Source organism: Chiloscyllium plagiosum, unplaced genomic scaffold (genome assembly GCF_037043375.1).
Source record: "Chiloscyllium plagiosum isolate Xiang-an unplaced genomic scaffold, Cpla_swu_hap1 HiC_scaffold_8, whole genome shotgun sequence".
Lineage (NCBI taxonomy): Eukaryota > Metazoa > Chordata > Chondrichthyes > Orectolobiformes > Hemiscylliidae > Chiloscyllium > Chiloscyllium plagiosum.
Window position 1 is genome coordinate 70,115,713 of NW_028270146.1, and position 23,063 is coordinate 70,138,775.

The window sequence follows — 23,063 nt, forward strand, 5'->3', positions numbered from 1 at the left end:
TACAAATGTCAGACAATGACCATCTCCAATCAGAGACAATCTAACCATCGCTCATTGATATTCAATGATGTTACCATCACTGAAAATCCCGCCATTAACAGTCTGGGGTTATCCTTAACCAGAAACTCAACTTGACTCATTGTATAAATACAGTGGCTACAGCAGCAGGTCAGAGGCTAGGAACACTGCAGTGAGTTACTCACCTCCTGACTTTCCAAAGCCTGTCCATCAACTACAAGGCACAAGTCAGGAGTGTGATGGAATGCTCCCCCTTTGACTGGATGTGTGCAGCACCAACAACACCCAAGAAGCTGGACACCATCCAGGACAAAACAGCCCACTTGATTGGTACCACATCCATAAGCATGCAGTCTCTACCACCACCAATGCTCAGTAGCAGCAGTACGTACTATCTACAAGATGCACTGCAGAAATTTGCCAAGGACATTTAGGCAGAATCTTCCAAATGCATGACCATTTTCATGTAGAAAGACAAGGGCAGCAGATAATGGGAACACAACTATAAGCAACTCCCATTCAAGCCACTCACCATCCTGACTTGGAAATATATCACTGTTCCGTCATTCTTTCTGGATCAAAATCTTGGAATTCCCTTCCAAAGGGCATTGTGTGTGTACTGACACCACATGGAATTCAGTGATTCAAGAAGGCAGCTCTCCACCACCGTCTCAAGGGCAACTAGGGATGGACAATAAATGCTGGCCAGCTAGTGATGTTCGTGTCTCATGAACAAATTTTAAAATGGCTCATTGGAGATATGCCTCAACTCCATAACAATGAAAATTGTGGTCTGTTCTGCTAAATGGCAAATTTAACGACTGTACGAAAAATGAATCTGAGAAGAAATCTGGATTTCAGCCCAAAATTTTAATATTTCTCTGGTGAAACATAGAAGTTATTAGCAACATCCTCTATTGCAATTCACATATGTGTTACACAGTAAATAGATCTTAGAGGCCCATGCAAACAAATCTGAACTGTGAAGAAATGCTTCAATTAAATGTTGTGAATCAACATACTTGCTTTGGGTGCCTCTAAATGATGACATATTGCAATACTGAACTCTAATTGCATTGGCCAATGTCAGCCCATATTAGTAAACAACAGCTGTTCAGAGGCTGTGTCATATTTGTCTAAATTTATGATTGCATCCCTTGAGAATTAATTTCCATGCAATGTGACAGACACAAATGAAGATAGTGATTAAAAGGTTTGTGTCTGCACATAACACTGTACCTGCAGATAGTACAAAATTTATAATTGCAAACTTTAGCAAACAGAAAACTTACTGAGAATATTGCTTTACCTGTAAAACACAAGTCAATCGGGTTAAAATGATCAGTTGATTGTTGCATGGTACTGTGTGCGCTTGTTAATACTTTGCAACATCACATGTTAACAGGATTTTGTGCACCATATTTCAGTAACCTTTTAGCTAATGATAAAATCATGTCTTACATTTCTTCAGATGGATGAAAGAATCAGGATGCATATCATGGATCATAGAATAGTACAGCACAGTACAGGCCCTTCAGCCCTTGATGTGCCGCCAACCTTTTATCTTACTCTAAGATCAAACTAAACTACATACCCTTCTTATGTGTTTCTGCAAATACATTTCTCAATATCATGCTCCATTCTAGCATTGAGACAGGATATATGCAGCCTGTTCCTGGGTCACTATTAAAACAATTAGTAGTACTTTTGAGAGAGTGAGGAAAAATGAGATTTCCTCCTTCCATTCTCTGAATTTAATCACTTCTGGAATCATGTGTGTTTACTGAGAATATCTGTGATGGACAGCTAGAGAAAGAACCCAAAACCTAACTGTATAGCAGAAAATGTACCATTTCAAAATTTTATCTCCCTTGACAGTCAGTAATATTTTTGATTTAATTGAAGATCTTTTATTCACAAATACGGTAAATTTTTTCTTGCAGTTTTCAGACCCATCTATAAACAGCTTTTCTCACAACTCCTTTATATTTTCTGTTCTTTCCCTTATTTTTAAGGGTCTCAGATATCTTGGATCTCCCGTTATTTCATTCAGGAGATGAACAATCTGTTTTTACGCACTGACATACTGTTTTCATCCAGTTCATCCAGTTCATTCAGTCTGCTCCCTATGTATAAGTCTCTGCTCTCTGCTTTGCATTTGTTACCACAGCTGTCATTTTAGGGTTTAATGAGTATGCAGATGCATTTTTGAGGTAAAATGAGATGTCCCTGTGACCTCAGTAATCATGTGTTTGTGTTTTCCCAAGAAATTGGACCCTTTAGTGCTCAGCCTTCAGCTGTATTGTACAGCATAACAATAAACAGTTTAACAGTTACTAAGGGTGGCCAAGGCTTGTATCAGACCCAAAGAAAAAACGCAGAAAGACAATGAGGCAATGGCATCATTAAAATGTGGGACTCAGTATACTGAGTGTTAAACACAAATCCTGACTCTCACATTCTGCAAACAAAGCACTGGAATCAACCTGAAATGTACATAGCAATTTCAAAACTATTGTATTGTTCATGTCTGATCGCAATACGCTGCTGGCTTTATTTTAGTATTAAAAAAAACTTGTTGAGTTTCCATAGGGATGTTTGTGGACCTGTGCAAACAGGAACTTCTCCAAACACATTTAAGGATCTATTTTATCAACATTCTGTGAAGGACAGTTTACTCTGTAAGAAATTCTACTCAAAGTGACATTCATCTATGAAGCTTATTTGCAGTCTACTACTGTAGTTAGCTATATACTCACAATCCAAGTGGCTGTGCCTGATCCCTTCAACATCCTCAGCATGAATGAAGTAATAGCATCGTTTGCCCACAATATCTACAGGAGTTAGATCCATATAGTCACTAATCCTGCAGGATACAGAAGCAGAAATGAATCAATATTAAACAGTATAGAATGGTTCCTCAGAAAATAAATTAGTGGTTTGAAAATACAGTATAGTAAAATGAAATATGCACCATTATGCAAATATATACAACGTATGGGGAGCTATGGGATGCAATTTTTAAAAAAATGTTTGTGTTATGGGAGTGTCACTGGCTACATGAACATTTTCCCTGGGGTGGGAGAGCCCAGAACAGGGGGGTATAGGTTTAGGGTGAGAGGGGAACATTTAAAAAGGATCTAAGGGGCAACTTTTTCACGCTGAGGGTGGTGCTTGTATGGAATGAGCTGCCAGAGGAAGTGGTGGAGGCCGGTACATTACACCATTTAAAAGACATCTGGATGGATATATGAATACAAAAGGTTTAGAGGGATATGGACTAAGTGCTGGAAAATGAGACTAGATTAGTTTAGGATATCTTGTTGACATGGACTGGTTGGATCAAAGGGTCTGTTTCAGTGCTGTATATCTCTAAGACTATTAAATGTCCAACCCTATTTGCCGACAGGGCAGTTAAAGGTCTGTGGGTCTAGAGCCACATATCGACCAGATATGGTCAGAATAGCAGACTTCCTTCCCTAAATGAGATTATAAAATAGTTAGGTTTTTATACAATTGACAATAGTTATACAGTCACCATTAAGCTAGGTTTTTCTTCCCCTGATTTTCATTGATTTGAAGTTTCACTATGTGCCATAGCAGGATTCAAACCATGTCTGCAGCACGGGCGGCACAGTGGCTCATGGGGCGGCACGGTGGCTCAGTGGTTAGCACTGCTGCCTCACAGCACCAGGGACCCGGGTTCAATTCCCATCTCGGACAACTGTCTGTGTGGAGTTTGCACATTCTCCCCGTGTCTGCGTGGGTTTCCTCTGGGTGCTCCGGTTTCCTCCCACAATCCAAAGATGTACAGGTTAGGTGAAATGACCATGCTAAATTGCCTGTAGTGTTAGGTGCAGGGGTAAATGTAAGGGAAAGGGTCTGGGTGGGTTGGTCTTCAGAGGGTCGGTGTGGACTTGTTGGGCTGAAGGGCCTGTTTCCACACTGTAGGGAATCTAAGAAATCTAAGAAAACATTAAAACACTGATATGGGCATAAAATAATTGGATTAATCCCTCATCCTTCTTATTTGAGCTCAGCTATGAATAGAGGCACCAAGTGGGGGTCAGTCAGGCAATGTTTGCAGTACTGAGCGGAAAACATTACATGCACTGCCACCAGTCAGCTGTTGCATAGGTTAGGCAGCCAATCATGAATGGCATGGACTGTTTATCATCTGTACACTTGTATGGTGGCTTGGATTGAATCATCAAGTAAAAAAAAAATGAGTAAAAGGAATTACACATCCTTATTTAAAAGATAAAGAAACATGAAATTCAGAGAAATGAAAGGTAAGATTGCTTACCGATTTTCACAGTAAACAATATTGAGGTCCATATTTACTCTGGTGACAAACATTTGGCAGTCAATCCTGACTTCATTAATAGTGGGAGGCGGCAAAGCATGAGCCACAACGACTAGACCTATAATTTGAGTAGGCAGCACACGTCCATGTGAAAGAGATACTCTCAACCGTAACCGTCCAGTTATATGAATGACCTGAAACACAGTAATGATATTACAAAGTGTAAATGTTAGCTGTCAGCCAGCTCATCTTCTGAAAACTGGCCACTTTGAATGTAATACCTGTTGAATACAATGAGTTTTTTTTCTTCCCCTTGTATTTTTGAATTACTTACAAAAAAAGCACAATGTGGTACGATTCCAGATATGGAAAGGTAATATTGAGAGAAAAAAAAAGGGTACAAAATGCCTCTGTTGAATAATTGCATCAAAAGGGAAAATAGTTAAGTATTGGATTTTAGAAAGTGCGAATGTACTATTTGTTAGTGTTTAACAGTTTTCTGACAATTCATATATTTTCAACAAATGGATTGAGGAACCTTATAGGAAAGACTGAAATAAATACATTTGTGCTTAGTGAGGGCATGGTAACAGCAGACCACTGAAACTTGTTTATAATTATGCACCATTGGATGTTTGTTGTAAAGTAATACCTAACACCAGGTCAAAACTAACACAGCTTAACACAGGAATAATCTGAAGTGGCACCCAAGTCTCTTGCATCTAATTTTTCTTTCTGTTACAATTCTGGAAGAAATGCATCTCAACTGTGAGTTATTTCCACGAAAGAATGTTTTTGATACAAAAAGTTATTTGATTCTCGTTCTCCCACCAGAAAGACTAGTTGATGGATTAGCTTCAGTCTGGCCTCATCTTCTGATGTTTTTTGTCTTGAGTGAACCCAGTCGAGTTTTATATTACTATCAGTAAGCTAAATGACATAGTAACATGCAAGCCTTCCTATGACAGAGTACAGACCTTGGAGAGGGAACAGTTTAGGGCCTACTGCTCTGTCCTGAACACCATTGATGTGTTGGTTCTTGGCTGATATATCTTTGTGGTTCAGTGGCTGTTGATTGGCTGTTATTGTTTTCAGGGAGGAGAAAGTGAGGACTGCAGATGCTAGAGATCAAAGTCGAAGAGTGTGGTGCTGGAAAAGCACAGCTGATCAGGCAGCATCTAAGGAGCAGGACAGTCGATGTTTCGAGCATAAACTCTTCAGATTGGTTGCTGCACTTAATGACTAAGTTGTTGATGGTAGATAGGTAAACTTTGAGTAAATGGACCACAATAACTGAAGGATGGCATCTGATGGATGGATGCTTTATTTGTTGCCTAGTTTCTGTTGACTGGCAGATAAAGGTAAAGTTGCCATGAATCATCAGACCAAATGGCTGCTCGAAGATGGTTGGGTCTAGTCCAGTTCTCTGGAAATTTTTGCATCAATAGCCTGGAGCTGAGATGACTTCAGTATTATACTTGTTGCATGCACCTTCTATTGGCTGTTAGTTATTGCCTTTATTCATGCAGGCTGGGTTTATTCCTACACATGTCGTGGGGTTTTTAAGGGAAAGAGAAATGTTAACTGCTAACTTGAAACTCTTATGGAAAAGTCTGACAGTTAAGAGCTCTCTGATATTTTGTTTTGTAAACTTAATTTGGGGAAGGCAGAGTTTTCTTGAAGTCTTCACGCACTCATTACAAACAGTCATTCACTGAAGTGATATCATCATCAGTATTATTGCAATTTCTTGAGTGGTCTGCTTCAAGTGTAGTTCTGTACAGAGACCATTCTAAGAGGCTCTACAAAATCTCATCAACCACTCTTGTACAGATTTTGAGGACACTATTCTCAGTCATTGTGAAGAGGCTGCATCAGGAAAAAAAACATGGACTAAGTGCACTACTAGAAAAACATATCTTTCCATGAGATTGATTGTGATTAATCTGTGAAGAGAAAGTGGTGCATTGACTCCGGAATAGCTAAGAGCCAGATTTTATAAAGTTCAACACTGGCAAACTAGCTGAAAGCATTTCAAACTCACACTGAGCCTGTAAATTGTATTCCATCTCTAACTTTTGTCTTTGAAAATCAACATGTCAAAAAATGATTTGAAATTAAAATTCCATGTAGAATTTGTCTCAGAATATTTTTTGAAGTCATTTTCACAGAGCAGTTTCGTATGCATTGCTTCAAGACTGCCCTTGGCAAAACATCACAAATTGTCAAAAAAACTTTAATATTACCAAGCAGCTAAATATAAACTGACACTAGGAACCCTACTGAGACAATGAATAGTAGAAAAAAAATCGCACTTTAATGCCTACATACAAGGAGATCGATTTTTTATAATTCATGGTTTGGCACACAATATCATCCTCAGAGTGAATATTGAAGAGAAATACATAAGAAATTTGAATGATCAATTCCTAGGAATTCTCAGGAAAACACATAACATAAAATTGAGATCCAGTTACAAGGCAGGTATAAGCTGGTAAAGAAATCTCTTTGATATGAACCCCTGAGTGAAATACTTGTGTAAGCATTTATGCAGGATAATCTTATTTTATCTCACATGTGTTCAAGTATATGCCTCAGGGCCATTTTTTAAAAATGTCAAACCCAGAATGTATTTTTTTCTTTGAGTCAATGTCAAAATTGTGGTTGAACAATGCTTGAGGTGCACTGTGGCATCACCTCAGTGCTCCACCAGCACCTTTGCACAAAAGGGAAAAAATCCTTCAGTCGCCTTGACTGTATCATCAAAACATCATCAACTTATCAGTACTACCCTTGAGAAAGTGACAAACATTTGAAAAAATGACAGCATGGAATTACTGAAGCATTTTGTTTTGACCACGTGAGGGGAAATGAATTGCTTCCCCACTTTTTAAACCTGCCATCAGTTAAAACTAGTTTTTTTCTTTTCTTTTTCGCACACAGCTGTATCACACTTCAACTAAAATGAGATACTAATCAAAATTAAGGAGCTAATTACAAATTTTTCTTAAGTGAAAGACAGATGATTTTTATTACATGCTAACCCTGAATGAAGTAGAAAGTGACATCAAAAACACGCATAAATATTGGTATAAAGTTTAAATGGGGAGTGTATCTTGTATAAAAAGAATAAGGAATATACAGTTTAAAAGTCCTTAGAATCATTTAGTTGAGAGAGTTCAAACCTGAGACCACAGGCTTTTATTTAATGTCTCATATCCTTAACAGTAGTAAAATTTGTATAATATTTCAGTTCTCAGTAAATGATTGTTTTTCCAATTGGCTTAGTTACTGGTGCTGTTTTTGGAGATAAAAATAGATTTGGGGCCATTGATAGACACATAGGCAAAGAGAGAAACAGAGTGAAGGCCAGAGAGATAGAGAGCAAGCTTTCCATGTTCCGCTAGTATGCATCCATTTTCTATTTCTGTTCTGCCTAAATGTTGTTTTCCTGAAATACTGTTCATGTGTACATTTCCACATTTGGCTTCATTGCTTTTTTCAAGTCCATCTCAGATGACTCTTATCCTAATGTGTGAAATTTCCAGCAAGGAATCAATCACAAAAAGGGGACAGGATTTCTTCACATCGTCATATCTATCTGATTGTTACAACCAAATCTCAGAGGAGGTGTTCCATGTTCTTAGGGTTCTAGATAGATACGCTAAATCATTAAACCCATGACTGAGGAGGGATGAACCAACTTCCCTATATCATTCATCCACCCCCTTTGCTGGTCATAACAGAGTGAAATTACAAAGAATGGCTCCCATATGGATACCTTTCTCCCTGTCAAAAGGTTTTAAGTTTTAAAACGAATTTATTTAACCAGGCAAAACAGGTTAACAAAAAGAATAAGTTAATTAGTTACTAAGAAAGTAAATAAAGTTAATAAAAACATATGCACACACATTAGGAATATAAAGGGAGTCCAAAAAACAAGGTAAAAGATAAACAGATGGTCGATGAGGAGTTGATAGTGGAATGTTGACAGTTTGACATTAACTTCAGGATTCTTGGCTTTTGCAGGTTGGTGGAAATCCTTTTGCCCTGTTTGTTTTGATGGTGGTTGGCTGGCAGCGGGAGAATCCTTTTATTTTCCTGCTTTCTTTTGACTCGCTTATTACCTAGTTGGCTTCTAGCCCACTTGTATATTCAATTCAGGGGGGACCAGTAGGTGGATTTTCAACTGTGACCTTCTTAGCACACTTGTACCTGAATCCAGGCCAGTACACACAAATCTTAGTTCATTCTTAAAACTTTTTCCATTAGCCCATCTATTCCCTTGGAAAATACAGACTAGCTTTGCATTCAGTTTTTAACCCCTTAATTTGTTTATTACTGGAAATGCAAAACTGCATAGGTGGCTTTCAGTTGAAAGGGGGAGATAATCAGCCATCTCGGGGTGGCACATTGGCTCAGTGGTCAGCACTGCTGCCTCACAGCGCCAGAGATCTGGGTTCGATTTCTGCCTCGGACAACTGTCTGTGTGGAGTTTGCACATTCTCTCTGTGTCTGTATGGGTTTCCTTCAGGTGCTCTGGTTTAGGACAGCACGGTGGCTCAGTGATTAGCACTGCTGCCTCACAGCACCAGGGACCCGGGTTCGATTCCAGCCACAGGCGACTGTCTGTGTTGAGTTTGCACATTCTCACCCTGTCCGTGTGGGTTTCCTCCGGGTGTTTTGCTTCCTCCCACAATCCAAAGATGTGCAGGTCAGGTGGATTGGCCATGCTAAATTGTCCATCGTGTTAAGTGCATTAGTCAGAGGGAGTTAGGTCTGGGTGGGTTACTCTTCGGAGGGTCGGTGTGGACTGGTTGGGCTGAAGGGCCTGTTTCCACACTGTAGGGAATCTAATCTATTTTAATCTCATTACCTCTTCTTGTTATGTCTCTTTCACTCTGGAGTTTCCCTGATACTTTACAGGTTTGACTATCCATGGGTCCCATATAGGACTTTGGCAGTTAGCACTAAATTAACATCAGTGGTCTTTTTTCTGTCTGTTTCTTTTAAAAAAAAACATGTTTTGAAATTATATATGCAATAATATGTATAGTCGTTTGGGGTTATGATACATTGTCATGACACTGAGTTTCATTGACTCTTGCTAAAATATTAATAATTGCATCACAAGCTGTTTTTGAATACCTAAGATTGGCTTCATGAACTTGCCTCAACCTGGTTGGATGACCACTTCATCAATCGTAAGTTAATATTTCCTCCATTTATTTACATCATTTTAGTCCATGAAGGTCTCAGGTATTAAAATCAGATGATGGATTTGAAAATCGATGATCCATATTTTACCATTGTTGTGACACAACAGAATCTTTTTGACCCAATGAAAGAGACTTACCTCATACAATGTTGTGAACATAGCTTAATTTGAAACCATTTTGTTTGAGATATAGAAAAGCACTCCTATCATATTTACCAGCTTTTAAGTAACCTCACCTCTGTTACTGTTAGAAATATTCTAGTCATGAAGCTATTTGAGAAGCTGCCTGCTTTACAGAATAATGTCAGCATGTCATACCTTTATATACACACATCAAAATGTTTCCTATTTTACTGTGACAGCTGTTCGTGAACTAATGAAAGCTTCAGACAGTTAATGGATTTGTTAACTATTGTCACTAGACTAGAACATTTCAAGTGCTTACATGCAAATGAATTAAACAAACAGATCTACAGAAAAGAAGTAGTGTTGAGTCAATGGTACAATATTCTTAGATCTGAAATTTAATGGAAGTTGTATTTCTTATGAAAATCTGTCGAACAATTTCCAATGAAAATGTTGGGAATGTATCATGCACTATTATGTTCAAAAATCAGATAAGTTGTTGGCTTTAATAAAAGAGAATCATTTTAGGGCACAAACTGGTAAGATACAACTTGCTACCTCAATTTCTTCATGTAAGAATGTGGTCCTTTGTGCATCAAGTGCAGCCACACCATAAATCTGTTTTTATAAACACATCCACGATTTTGCTACACATATAACACACAGAAGAAATCTTCACCGTGATGAGTTCCTGGTCTTGTGTTACATGGCTGTGAGTTCCCAACTGCATAGAAAATAGAAAGCTGAAGGAAGCCTGGCATTGCATTCAGATATAGTTTTGCAGAGATTATTGAGGGAAAACAGGTAAATATATCACAACTAATAAATATTTGAAACTTCTTCACTATTACACTACAAATATTCTGAAGCCCAGTTCTGGTAGGGCAACCAATGTCATTGATATGGAGCAATATCGGCCCTTAGGTAACATAATTTCTGAAAGCATCTGTCAAGATCAAGTTTGATTATGTAAATTTATTCAGACAAAAATATTTGAGAAACAGATTCTAGTGAACAAACCTTGGCTATATTTCGGAGATGTAATGAAACATAGAGGATTCTTCTAAAAAAGCATTTGTTTGGGATTGGGATTCCACACAGAAAAACACAGCCATTCCCTAACAATGATGTTAAGTACAGTTCTGTTGCTTATTTAAGAAAAATACTTGATAAAAAGGTTTACTAAAATGAGTTGTATAATGTAAATGACATTTAAATACTTGCATGTTTTTATGACTGGCATCACTGTTTATAACACTATTATGCTGAACATCCTTCTATTTAATGATTGAAAAGCATCCGATGAATGCTAATGCCATTCTGCGAAATAATTTCTTCTTCATAAAGTATATGGCTGCAAATTTACACAGAATAATTTCTTTTCCTACAATCCCAGATGTAATACAACTTTTCCAATCTCATGTTTATCTTTCGTAAGCTTGGCAATGAAATAGTGATTAGCTTCCATGCAATTTGTAATTGTCAATTAACTTTGCACTTGCACCAGATTGCAAGGTTAGTGAATTGAAGCGTGGTAGATGTAGTGTGATTGATCTGTGATTAAACAAGTACATAATCTGTCCGTATATGAGCTGCAGTTCGAATGCAAGCTGGATGACTATGCTTACAGAAAATATAAAGGCCACCATAGTCAGTCAGCTGAGAAATTAAAGACAGCGGCACTATGAAAGAGTGAAACCATATATACTTATGAAGCATTAGAGTATAAATGGCAAATGATCTGACACAGTGTAATAAATCTGTGCCACAAAAATTTCATGGCTGAACTAAAATTTCTTTTGTGTGTTTATACTCGGGTATTCTAAGTATGCAGTGACTGTCAGCACCTGATCAAATTATAACATTCAAACGTTATGCAGAAGCCACTCAGGTCATGTTGTTTTGTTGACACATCTGACATAAAACTGACCCATCAATAATCAAGCTATTATTGTGTTTACCAACATCTTTTCGTTTACAAAACATGGCGGAGATGCAGCAAACAAATCCATTTCATTTGGGGTATTTTCATATGGCACACTTCAAATAAACCAGGCCTCGAGAACTAGGCTTTTCTCCAATGCTGTGCACAAGCTATCAAGTGTTATTTTTTTTATTTACCTCTGTTGCCACACCACTCTAGCCATGGTCATGCACAAGCGGTGTCACCATCTTCCTCTTTTACTAGTTCCTGACTCCATGTGCAACAAGTAATGGCTGGGGCCTTCATGTTACACATTGAAAACATCCCTGAAACTTTGTTAGGTGTCTTACTGGTCATTTGGCTTTGGCTAACACATCATATAGAAAGTCTGAAACAAAAAACATGAATTGAAAAAAACTGAGGAGGTCTGGCATTTGTGAAGAGAAATGAGAGTTAATGTTTCGGGTCCAGGAACCCTTTGCCATTTTGTTTTCCTTTTAGATTTGCAGTATAAGTATGTAAGTTAGCTCGCTGAGCAAGAAGGTTTTCAGATGCTTTGGAACCATGACAAGGTAACATCATCAGTGAGAGTCTCTGGGGAAGCACTGGTAGTATGTCCCGCCTCTCTATTTATAGGTCTTCGTTTCTTAAGATGGATGATGTTAATACCGGCTCTTTTTTTCAAAGAAGGTAGAAAGGATCTAAGTTGCTGTGTTTATTGATGGAGTTCTGGTTAGAATGTAATGCGTCTAAGAATTCTCATGCGTGTCTTTGTTTCACCTGTCCTAGGATGTGTATGTTGTCCCAGTCAAAGAGGTGTCCTTCTTTGTCTGTATGTATGGAAACTAGTGATAGTGGGTCGTGTCTTTTGGTGGCCAGTTGGTGTTCATATATCCTGGTGGCAAAACAAAGACACGCATGAGAATTCTTAGAGGCATAACCAGATATCGATATCTAAAACATATCGATTTAGATCCCATCTACCTTCCCTTTAAAAAAAAATCGGAAATGACATCACCCACCTTAAAAAAACCAAGACCTATAAATAGAGAGGCATGACATACCACTCTCACTGATGATGTTACCTAGTATGATGACGAAACATTGGAAAACAAACTTTCCAGCTCAGTGAGCTAACTTACGTACTTAGCATCAACCTGAGCTACAAATCTTCTCAAACACTTCCAGTATTCTCAGTTATTTATTGTTTTTTTATTTTACTATCCATATAGAAAGCTCTCAGCTATGATCATCTCTTGTCCAACAAGCATTCTTGAGACAATGAAGTTCCCCCAGTTTGATGAGTGCTAACAAACTTGAGCATTCTGTCATTGAGAGAACAGCTATATCTGTGATTTTGTCCTGATAGGCTACACTCAATGCACAAAAGATATTCTTGATGTCTGAAAGTTGTCTGTTTTTAACCACCATACAAGGATTATCTTGATGTTATCTCACATGCACAGGTAAGTCAGCATTATTAATGCATCAGTTTCTGCATCAAGGAATGGTATAATGGAATGTCCATCACCATTGACATGAAGGAGCAGAATCTGTGAACTACTTTCAGCTGAGTTTTATTTAGTATGCTCAGGGTTGTAATGAAATGTGTTGTCCAATGTCCACAATTTCCTTGATGTTTACAGTCAGGGAAAACAATTTATGGGACAAGATAGGGGGAAGAGTCCATAAGTCCTTCTAGCTGAGTTTTCACATCCATGACTTGGAAATCATGATCAATACAGAGTTCACTGATCATGGCATAATGTGCTTTTGAATTGAATTTATTGTCACATGTACCGAGGCACAGTGAAAAGCTTTGTCTTGTGAGCAATACAGGCAGATCATAGAGTTAAGTAGCATAGATAAGTAAATAATAGGTAAACAGCGGCAAAAACAAAATACAGGTACAGGCAAATGTTAAGAATTTGTGAGTCCATTCAGTATTCTAACAACAGTGGCGTAGAAACTGTTGAGAAATTGGCTGGTGCGTGTGTTCAAGCTTCTGTACCTTCTCCCTGATGGTCAAGATTGTAGAAAAACAATGCCAGGGTGGGATGGATCTTTGAGAATGCTAGCAGCCTTTCCCTGACAACGGGCCTGGTAGATGGATTCTATAGATGGAACATTGGCCTTTGTGATTGTCTGGGCCGAGTTCACCACTCTCTGTAACCGTCTCCGATTTTGAATGGTACAGTTGCCATACCAGCTAGTGATACATCCAGATAGAATGCTCTCGATGGCGCACCTATAAAAGTTGGTAAGGGTATTCGCCATCATGCCAAATTTCCTCAGCTGCCTGAGGAAGAAGAGACACTGTTGGGCCTTTGTAACCAGTGTATCCACATGAAGAGTCCAAGAGAGCTTTTTGTGGGTGACCACTCTCAGGAGCTTGATACTCTCCACTCATTCAACCTCTGTGCTGTTAATGCGTAGGGAGGCATGAGTAACATCCCACTGACAGTCAATAATGAGTTCCTAGGTTTTGTTGGCATTGAGAGCTAGGTTGTTCTCAGTGCACAATTTTTCCAGGTCTTCCACCTCCCGTCTGTAGTCTGTTTTGTCGCCATCTGAGATTCGACCGACTGGTGGTGTCATCAGCAAACTTGTAAATGGCATTAGTCTGGTATTTGGTGATGCAGTCATGGGTATACAGTGAGTACAGTAGGGGGCTGAGTACACACCCCTGGTGGGGGCTCCAGTGTTGAGTGTTAGTGAGGATGAAATATTGTCCCCAATCTTCACTGATTGTGCCCTGTGGGTCAGGAAACTGAGGATCCAGTTGCAGAGAGTGGGGCTTAGTCCAAGATCACTAAGTTTAGTAATCAGCCTCGAGGAGATAATAGTGTTGAAGGCTGAACTGTAGTCGATGAGTAGGATTCTTACGTAACTGTTCTTGGTGTCAAGGTGTTCTAGGGAGGAGTGAAGGGCAAGTGGTATATGGCATCTGACGTGGATCTGTTGGTCCGATAGGAAAGTTGGAGTGGGTCAAGAGTAGTGGGGAGGCTGGAGTTGATTAATGCCATGACCAGCCTTTCAAAGCACTTCATGACCACCAAAGTCAGGGTCACTGGGCGGTAGTCATTGAGACATGCTGCATGAGCCTCCTTAGGCACAGGGATGATGTTGGTCCTCTTGAAACAGGCAGGGACAGTAGCCTGCGGCAGGGAGAGGTTGAAGGTGGCCGAGAAGACCCCTGTCATTTGATCTGCGCATGGCCTGGTACTCCGTCTGGTCCCATCACTTTCTTTGGATTCTCACTAAGGAAAACTGACCTGACCTCTGATGCAGTGACAGTCGGGATAGGTTCGTCAGGACTTGTTGGAATAGGTGTTACCTCTCCACCGAAATTCTGCTCAAAGCAAGCATAGAAGGCGTTGAGACGATCTGGGAGGGATCTGTCATTGTTTGCTATCTTGCACTGTCTCTTTTTAGAACCTGTGATGTTACTCGGTCCTTGGCATAGTTGACGGATGTTTTTCTGGGTCTCTATTTTGGATCGGTATTGGTCCTTGGCTGTCTTAATGGCTCTGTGGAGGTCATACTTGGATTTGTTATATCTGAGTGGGTCTCTTGACCTGAAGGCCTCGTGCCTGGTTTTCACATTCAATCTTGATTACCTGTAGAGAATGCTGTCTGATCTTAGTATGCAAGTGTACACCTTCCACATTGGGAGGGAATGCAAAGACAGGAGTGTGGTGTTGTGGGGGCCCTGTTTTGCTTCATTCTTTAGTCAGAAGATGTCGGAGGACATCCTTCGAAGTATACAGTGTAGGGCATATTGTGCTTCTGCATGCACTCAATTTATAAGTTGATTTTTGAGTGTAGAAGGTTGAGAGGTGACCTTATAGATGTTTGTAAAGTAATGAGGGGTATAAATAGGAATAATGGTAGTTGTCTTTTCAAGCCTAGGGGGCACATTTTTAAGGTGAGACGAGAGTGATTTTAAAAAAGACCCTGGGGGCAAATTTTTTACACAGAGGGTGATTCATGTGTGGAATGAACTTCCTAAGGAAGTGATGGATGTAGGTACAATTACAGCGTTTAAAAGATATTTGGATAAGTACATGAATAGGAAAGGTTGGAGGGATATGGGTCAAGAACAGGCAGATGGGATTAGTTTAGTTTGGGATTATGTTAAGTGTGGACTGGTTTAAACAGGGGGTCTGCTTCTGTGCTGTATGACTCTGAGTCTATTAATATGATCCAGCAAAGGCATTTTCCATGATTTGATTTGATCTAATTTATTGTTATCACATGGGATACAATGAAAAGTATTGTTAACCAGACAAATCATACCTTATATAAATACTTCAGGGTGTTAGAACAGAATGCAAAATATAATGTTACAGCTACAGAAAAGATGCAGAGAAAGATCAACTCTTGTATATGAGGTCTGTTAATAAATCTGATAACAGTGGGAAAGAAGCTGTTCTTAAATCTAGTGTGTGTTTTCAAACTTTTGTATCTTCTGTCTGATGGAAGAGGGTGGAAGAGAGAATAACCGGGGGTGGGGTGGGGGTGGGGGGGGGGGTCTTTCATAATGTTGGCTGCTTTCCTGAGGTGGTGGGAAGTGTAGACAGAGTTAATGGAAGGAAGGCTGGTTTTGTGATGTACCAGATTGTGTTCACAACCCTCTGTAGGAAATATTCTTGTCATTGCTCTCCCTTCTGTTGCCTTTGTTTTTTGTCAGTGTGATAATTTTTGCATTACGCCATCTCCTGTGGAATGGAGCCCAGTTTCTAGCAAATGTCATAAAGGTGTGGCCATCAGTGGGATTTTCCATTCTTGAACAATTTTATCTGGGATTCCACCCTTATTGGGTGTCTTTCTGTTTTTTAAGCAATCTGTTGCCTTCTTAAACTCAAGTTATTATGGCCCTTAATCTCATTCATCGATGATGGGAAACTGAAGAGGAGGGTCAAACATAAACAGTGACCTGTCTATCCCACAGGATCACAAATCTCAGTGCTCAGCTCAGCAGGAGATCAGTTTACTTTTGTCTATCAGCCAATACCTCACAACTACCAACTTCAGAGTGATGGTAGGGTCAAACATCATCTTGATCCTTTCATATGTAGCTCATTGATTCTCATCATCGCAGGAAGTTTGGATTTCTGCACATCAGCTGATCCAATGTTTATGTACGTAGGACATCCTTATCGTCTGCATAGATATCTTGGCTTCTTTCAGGTCATGCAGTTGGTTTTATGTTGTGCATCATGCAGGCTTTGTTTTTTGCGTCAAAGGCAGATATCTGAGCTGAGCAGGTCTAAAGGCAGTCCTTGTTACCAGTTATGCCTTTAATAAATAACTGGTGTTGTGTTCAGTGTGGATGTGGAGAACACTGGACAGATTTTGCCTTCTTGTGGTAATCAAGTTGATTGCAATGTCTAACCCTTCGATGACAATATGATATCTTATGGAAGTGTCTGTTCTGAATGAATGTGTTTGCTGTTCAGAGTTCATTCAAGGTACAAAGTGCAAGAAGGCATAGTCTGTTTGTTGCCGATTTTGCCAAATATATGATCAACATGGCACGTTGGCTATGAATTGCTTTCTGTCCAAACACATGCATTGCAGTTAGCCAGGATGAATATTCACCATCATTTGAAATTTTCTTCACTACAGCATCTATGCAGCTGCAGGTGTGCTTTCTACCTGTGATGCTAACATATAGAGTTGGCACATATTATGCGGACTGTGCATCAAATGAAAGTTGCAAGAAGGTGAGGTGCTACTTGGCTGCTACTGACAACTCAAAGGACCATGTCGGCTGGTTAGGAACAGAAGGATGCTATTTCATCAAGTGCACCTTACTCAGCATTCTAGATCATTATATATTGTTTCCTCAATGCTATTTTCCCGCAATATCTCCATTTACCTTAATATAATTCATCTCTGGAAACCAGGTTATTTTTGCCTAGAACTTGCTCAGTGCTTGAGCTCCCACAGACCTCTGGTGTAGAGAATTTCAAAGCTTTAACACTATGATCTCATTCTCAATGGGCTATACCTTATCCTGAGATCAGAGCTGAAAATGTGTTGCTGAAAAAGCGCAGCAGGTCAGGCAGCATCCAGGGAACAGGAGAATCGACGTTTCGGGCATAAGCCCTTCTTCAGGAATGAGGAAAGTTTGTCCAGCAGGCTAAGATAAAAGGTAGGGAGGAGGGACTTGGGGGAGGGGCGTCGGAAGTGCGATAGGTGGAAAGAGGGTGATAGGTCAGACTGGGGTGGGGGCGGAGAGGTCAGGAAGAAGATTGCAGGTTAGGAAGGTGGTGCTGAGTTCGATGGATTTGACTGAGACAAGGTGGGGGGAGGGGAAATGAGGAAACTGGTGAAAACCGAGTTCATCCCTTATGGTTGGAGGGTTCCTCGGCGGAAGATGAGGCGCTCTTCCTCCAACCGTCGTGTTGTTGTGGTCTGGCGATGGAGGAGTCCAAAGACCTGCATATCCTTGGTGGAGTGGGAGGGGGAGTTGAAGTGTTGAGCCACAGGGTGGTTGGGTTGGTTGGTCCGGGTGTCCCAGAGGTGTTCTCTGAAACGCTCCGCAAGTAGGCGGCCTGTCTCCCCAATATAGAGGAGGCCACATCGGGTGCAGAGGATGCAATAGATGATGTGTGTGAAGGTGCAGGTGAATCTGTGGCGGATATGGAAGTTTCCTTTGGGGCCTTGGAGGGAGGTGAGGGAGGAGGTGTGGGTGCAAGTCTTGCACCTCCTGCGGTTGCAGGGGAAGGTGCCGGGAGTGGAGGTTGGGTTGGTGGGGGGTGTGGATCTGACGAGGGAGTCACGGAGGGAGTGGTCTTTACGGAATGCTGATAAGGGAGGGGAGGGAAATATATCCTTGGTGGTAGGGTCCGTTTGGAGGTGGCGGAAATGACGGCGGATGATGCGCTGTACATGGAGATTGGTGGGGTGGTAGGTGAGACCAGTGGGGTTCTGTCCTGGTGGCGGTTGGAGGGGTGGGGCTCAAGGGCGGAGGAGCGGTAAGTGGAAGAGATGCGGTGGAGGGCATCGTCGACCACGTCGGGGGGGAAATTGCGGTCCTTGAAGAAGGAGGCCATTTGGGTTGTACGTTTTTGGAACTGGTCCTCCTGGGAGCAGATGCGGCGGAGACGAAGGAATTGGGAGAATGGGATGGCGTTTTTACAGGGGGCAGGGTGGGAGGAGGTGTAGTCCAGGGTAGGAATAGGAGGATAGAGCAGATGAATGCATGGCTGAGGAGCTGGTGTATGGGAGAAGGATTCACATTTTTGGATCATTGGAATCTCTTTTAGGGTAGAAGTGACCTGTACAAGAAGGACGGTTTGAACCTAAATTGGAAGGGGACTAATATACTCGCAGGGAAATTTGCTAGAACTGCTCGGGAGGATTTAAACTAGTAAGGTGGGGGGGAGGGGGTGGGACCCAGGGAGATAGTGAGGAAAGACATCAATCTGAGACTGGCATAGTTGAGAAAAGAAGCGAGTCAACCACTCAGGGCAGGCAGGGACCAGGTAGGACTAATAAATTAAACTGCATTTATTTCAATGCAAGGGGCCTAACAGGGAAGGCAGATGAACTCAGGGCATGGTTAGGAACATGGGACTGGGATACCATAGCAATTACAGAAACATGGCTCAGGGATAGGCAGGACTGGCAGCTTAATGTTCCAGGATACAAATGCTACAGGAAGGATAGAAAGGGAGGCAAGAGAGGAGGGGGAGTGGCAGTTTTGATAAGGGATAGCATTACAGCTGTGCTGAGGGAGGATATTCCCGGAAATACATCCAGGGAAGTTATTTGGGTGGAACTGAGAAATAAGAAAGGGATCATCACCTTATTGGGATTGTATTATAGATCCCCTAATAGTCAGAGGGAAATTGAGAAACAAACTTGTATGGAGATCTCAGCTATCTGTAAGAATAATAGGGTGGTTATAGTAGGGGATTTTAACTTTCCAAACATCGACTGGGACTGCCATAGTGTTAAAGGTTTAGATGGAGAGAAATTTGTTAAGTGCATACAAGACAATTTTCTGATTCAGTATGTAGATATACCTATTAGAGAAGGTGCAAAACTTGACCTACTCTTGGGAAATAAGGCAGGGCAGGTGACTGAGGTGTCAGTGGGGGAGCACTTTGGGGCCAGTGACCATAATTCTGTTAATTTTAAAATAGTGATGTAAAAGGATAGACCAGATCTAAAAGTTGAAGTTCTAAATTGGAGAAAGGTCAATTTTAACGGTATAAGGCAAGAACTTTCGAAAGCTAATTGGAGGCAGATGTTCGCTGGTAAAGGGACAGCTGGAAAATGGGAAGCCTTCAGAAATGAGGTAACAAGAATCCAGAGAAAGTATATTCCTGTCAGGAAAGGAAAGACTGGTAGGTATAGGGAATGCTGGATGACTAAAGAAATTGAGGGTTTGGTTAAGAAAAATAAGGAAGCATATGTGAGGTATAGGCAGGATAGATTGAGTGAATCCTTAGAAGAGTATAAAGGAAGTAGGAGTATACTTAAGAGGGAAATCAGGAGGGCAAAAAGGGGACATGAGATAGCTTTGGCAAATAGAATTAAGGAGAATTCGAAGGTTTTGTACAAATACATTAAGGACAAAAGGGTAGCTAGGGAGAGAATACGGCCCCTCAAAGATCAGCAAGACGATCTTTGTATGGAGCCACAGAAAATGGGGGAGATACTAAATGAGTATTTTGCATCAGTGTTTACTGTGGAAAAGGATATGGATGATATAGACTGTAGGGAAATAGATGGTGACATCTTGCAAAATGTCCAGATTACAGAGGAGGAAGTGCTGGATGTCTTGAAACGGGTGAAGGTGGATAAATCCCCAGGACCTGATCAGGTGTACCCGAGAACTCTGTGGGGATCTAGAAAAAGTGATTGCTGGGTCTCTTGCTGAGATATTTGTATCATTGATAGTTACAGGTGAGGTGCCGGAAGACTGGAGGTTGGCAAATGTGGTGCCACTGTTTAAGAAGGGTGGTAAGGACAAGCCAGGGAACTATAGACCGGTGAGCCTGACCTCGGTGGTGGGCAAGTTGTTGGAGGGAATCCTGAGGGACAGGATGTACATGTATTTGGAAAGGCAAGGACTGATTAGAGATTGTCAACATGGCTTTGTGCGTGGGAAATCATGTCTCATGATTGAGTTTTTTGAAGAAGTAACAAAGAGAATTGATGAGGGCAGAGCAGTAGATGTGATCTATATGGACTTCAGTAAGGCGTTCGACAAGGTTCCCCATGGGCGACTAATTAGCAAGATTAGATCTCATGGAATACAGGGAGAACCAGCCATTTGGATACAGAACTGGCTCAAAGGTAGGAGACAGACGGTGGTGGAGGAGGGTTGTTTTTCAGACTGGAGGCCTGTGACCAGTGGAGTGCCACAAGGATCGGTGCTGGGTCCTCTACCTTTTGTCATTTACATAAATGATTTGGATGCGAACATAAGAGGTACAGTTAGTAAGTTTGCAGATGATACCAAAATTGGAGGAGTAGTGGACAGCGAAGAGGGTTACCTCAGATTACAACAGGATCTGGACCAGATGGGCCAATGGGCTGAGAAGTGGCAGATGAGGTTTAATTCAGATAAATGCGAGGTGCTGCAATTTGGGAAAGCAAACCTTAGCAGGACTTATACACTTCATGGTAAGGTCCTAGGGAGTGTTGCTGAACAAAGAGACCTTGGAGTGCAGGTTCATAGCTCCTTGAAAGTGGAGTCACAGGTTGATAGGTTAGTGAAGAAGGCATTTGGTATGCGTTTCTTTATTGGTCAGAGTATTGAGTACAGAAGTTGGGAGGTCATGTTGCGGCTGTACAGGCCACTGTTGGAATATTGCGTGCAATTCTGGTCTCTTTCCTATCGGAAAGATGTTGTGAAACTTGAAAGCATTCAGAAAAGATTTACAAGGATGTTGCTAGGATTGGAGGATTTGAGCTATAGGGAGAGGCTGAACAGGCTGGGGTTGTTTTCCCTGGAGCGTTGGAGGCTGAGGAGTGACCTTATAGAGGTTTACAAAATTATGAGGGGCATGCATAGGGTAAATAGGCAAAGTCTTTTCCCTGGGGTTGGGGAGTCCAGAACTAGAGGACATAGGTTTAGGGTGAGAGGGGAAAGATATAAAAGAAACCTACAGGACAACTTTTTCACGCAGAGGGTAGTACGTGTATGAAATGAGCTGCCAGAGGAAGTGGAGGACGCTGGTACAATTGCAACATTTAAGGGGCATTTGGATGGGTCTATGAATAGGAAGGGTTTGGAGGTATATTTGCCGGGTGCTGGTAGGTGGGACTAGATTGGGTTGGGATATCGGCTTGGCATGGACGGGTTGGACCGAAGGATCTGTTTCCATGCTGTACATCTCTATGACTCTAAGTTGACTTTGCCCAATTTGTCCCCTCTTTTCTACATATTCCATTATTGGAGTTTTGACAATAGCTTTAATATTTTCCCTACTAATGATGTCATGTTAACACATATATAGATCTTAACTCCCCCTTTTCTGGTACTTTGCCAGCTTTCAGTCAATAGGATCCTTTCCAGAATCTGTAGAATTATGAAAGGTATGAAAGAGTCCACATCTGGACTACTATGAACCGTTTTGATCTTGTGTAGCATGTGGCTGGGAGTAATTTTGAATTTATTGCTTTGAAGGTTCTGTTTTTCAATTGCTCCCCATCTCCCTACAATCTGCTTCCAAGGTTTCATTCCCTTTCACCTCAGTAATTGGCCCTGTCATGAACCTTAGGTTCTGGCTGTTCACCCTCTCAGAAGAAAATCCGGCACCTAGTGGCAGCACGGTGGCACAGTGGTTAGCACTGCTGCCTCACAGCGCCAGAGACCCCGGTTCAATTCCCGCCTCAGGCGACTCTGTGTGTGGAGTTTGCACATTCTCCCCGTGTCTGCGTGGGTTTCCTCCGGGTGCTCCGGTTTCCTCCCACAGTCCAAAAAATGTGCAGGTTAGGTGAATTTGGCCATGCTAAATTGCACGTAGTGTTAGGTGCAGGGGTAAATGTAGGGGAATGGGTCTGGGCGGGTGCGCTTCGGGGGTCGGTGTGGACTTGTTGGGCCGAAGGGCCTGTTTCCACACTGTAAGTAATCTAATCTAATCTAGTTTATGTTATCCTTCATCCTGGAACCGGGGGAAAATGTCATGATTTAGACAAGTTTATGGCTGCCAAAATATATGTCTGTTTCCCTAACTCAAGCATCCATTATCAGTACTGCTCTTCCACCCTTCTTATTCCCCTCTGGGACAGCTGCACTACCTGTGGTACCACTCACTTTGATCTGGCTACACTTCTCTGAGGTACCATTGTCCTCATCTGTATCCAAATTAAAAACTGATTTGTGAGCAAGATCACCTCAGGGGACTCCCTGCATTATCTGCTCAGTTGTTTGGACTGCCTAGCATTCATCGATCCCTTGTCTGTCTGCACACTCCTAAGCTATGGTGCAAGCACCTCTCTTA

At 41.2% G+C, this 23,063-nt stretch overlaps 1 protein-coding gene across 11 annotated transcripts in view; it reads right to left on the reverse strand.

Annotated features, from left to right (window-relative positions):
- The window catches only part of npas3 (neuronal PAS domain protein 3), a 1,348,016-nt gene that overhangs the window by 44,501 nt on the left and 1,280,452 nt on the right, over positions 1-23,063 (reverse strand). For all 11 annotated transcript variants that reach the window (XM_087989951.1, XM_043697885.2, XM_087989958.1 and 8 more), the window contains 2 exons: positions 4,325-4,518; positions 2,778-2,884 (listed from right to left, as the gene is read on the reverse strand). In XM_087989951.1, the coding sequence (XP_087846077.1) occupies positions 2,778-2,884; positions 4,325-4,518 (301 nt within the window). The remainder of the gene's footprint in view (positions 1-2,777; positions 2,885-4,324; positions 4,519-23,063) is intronic.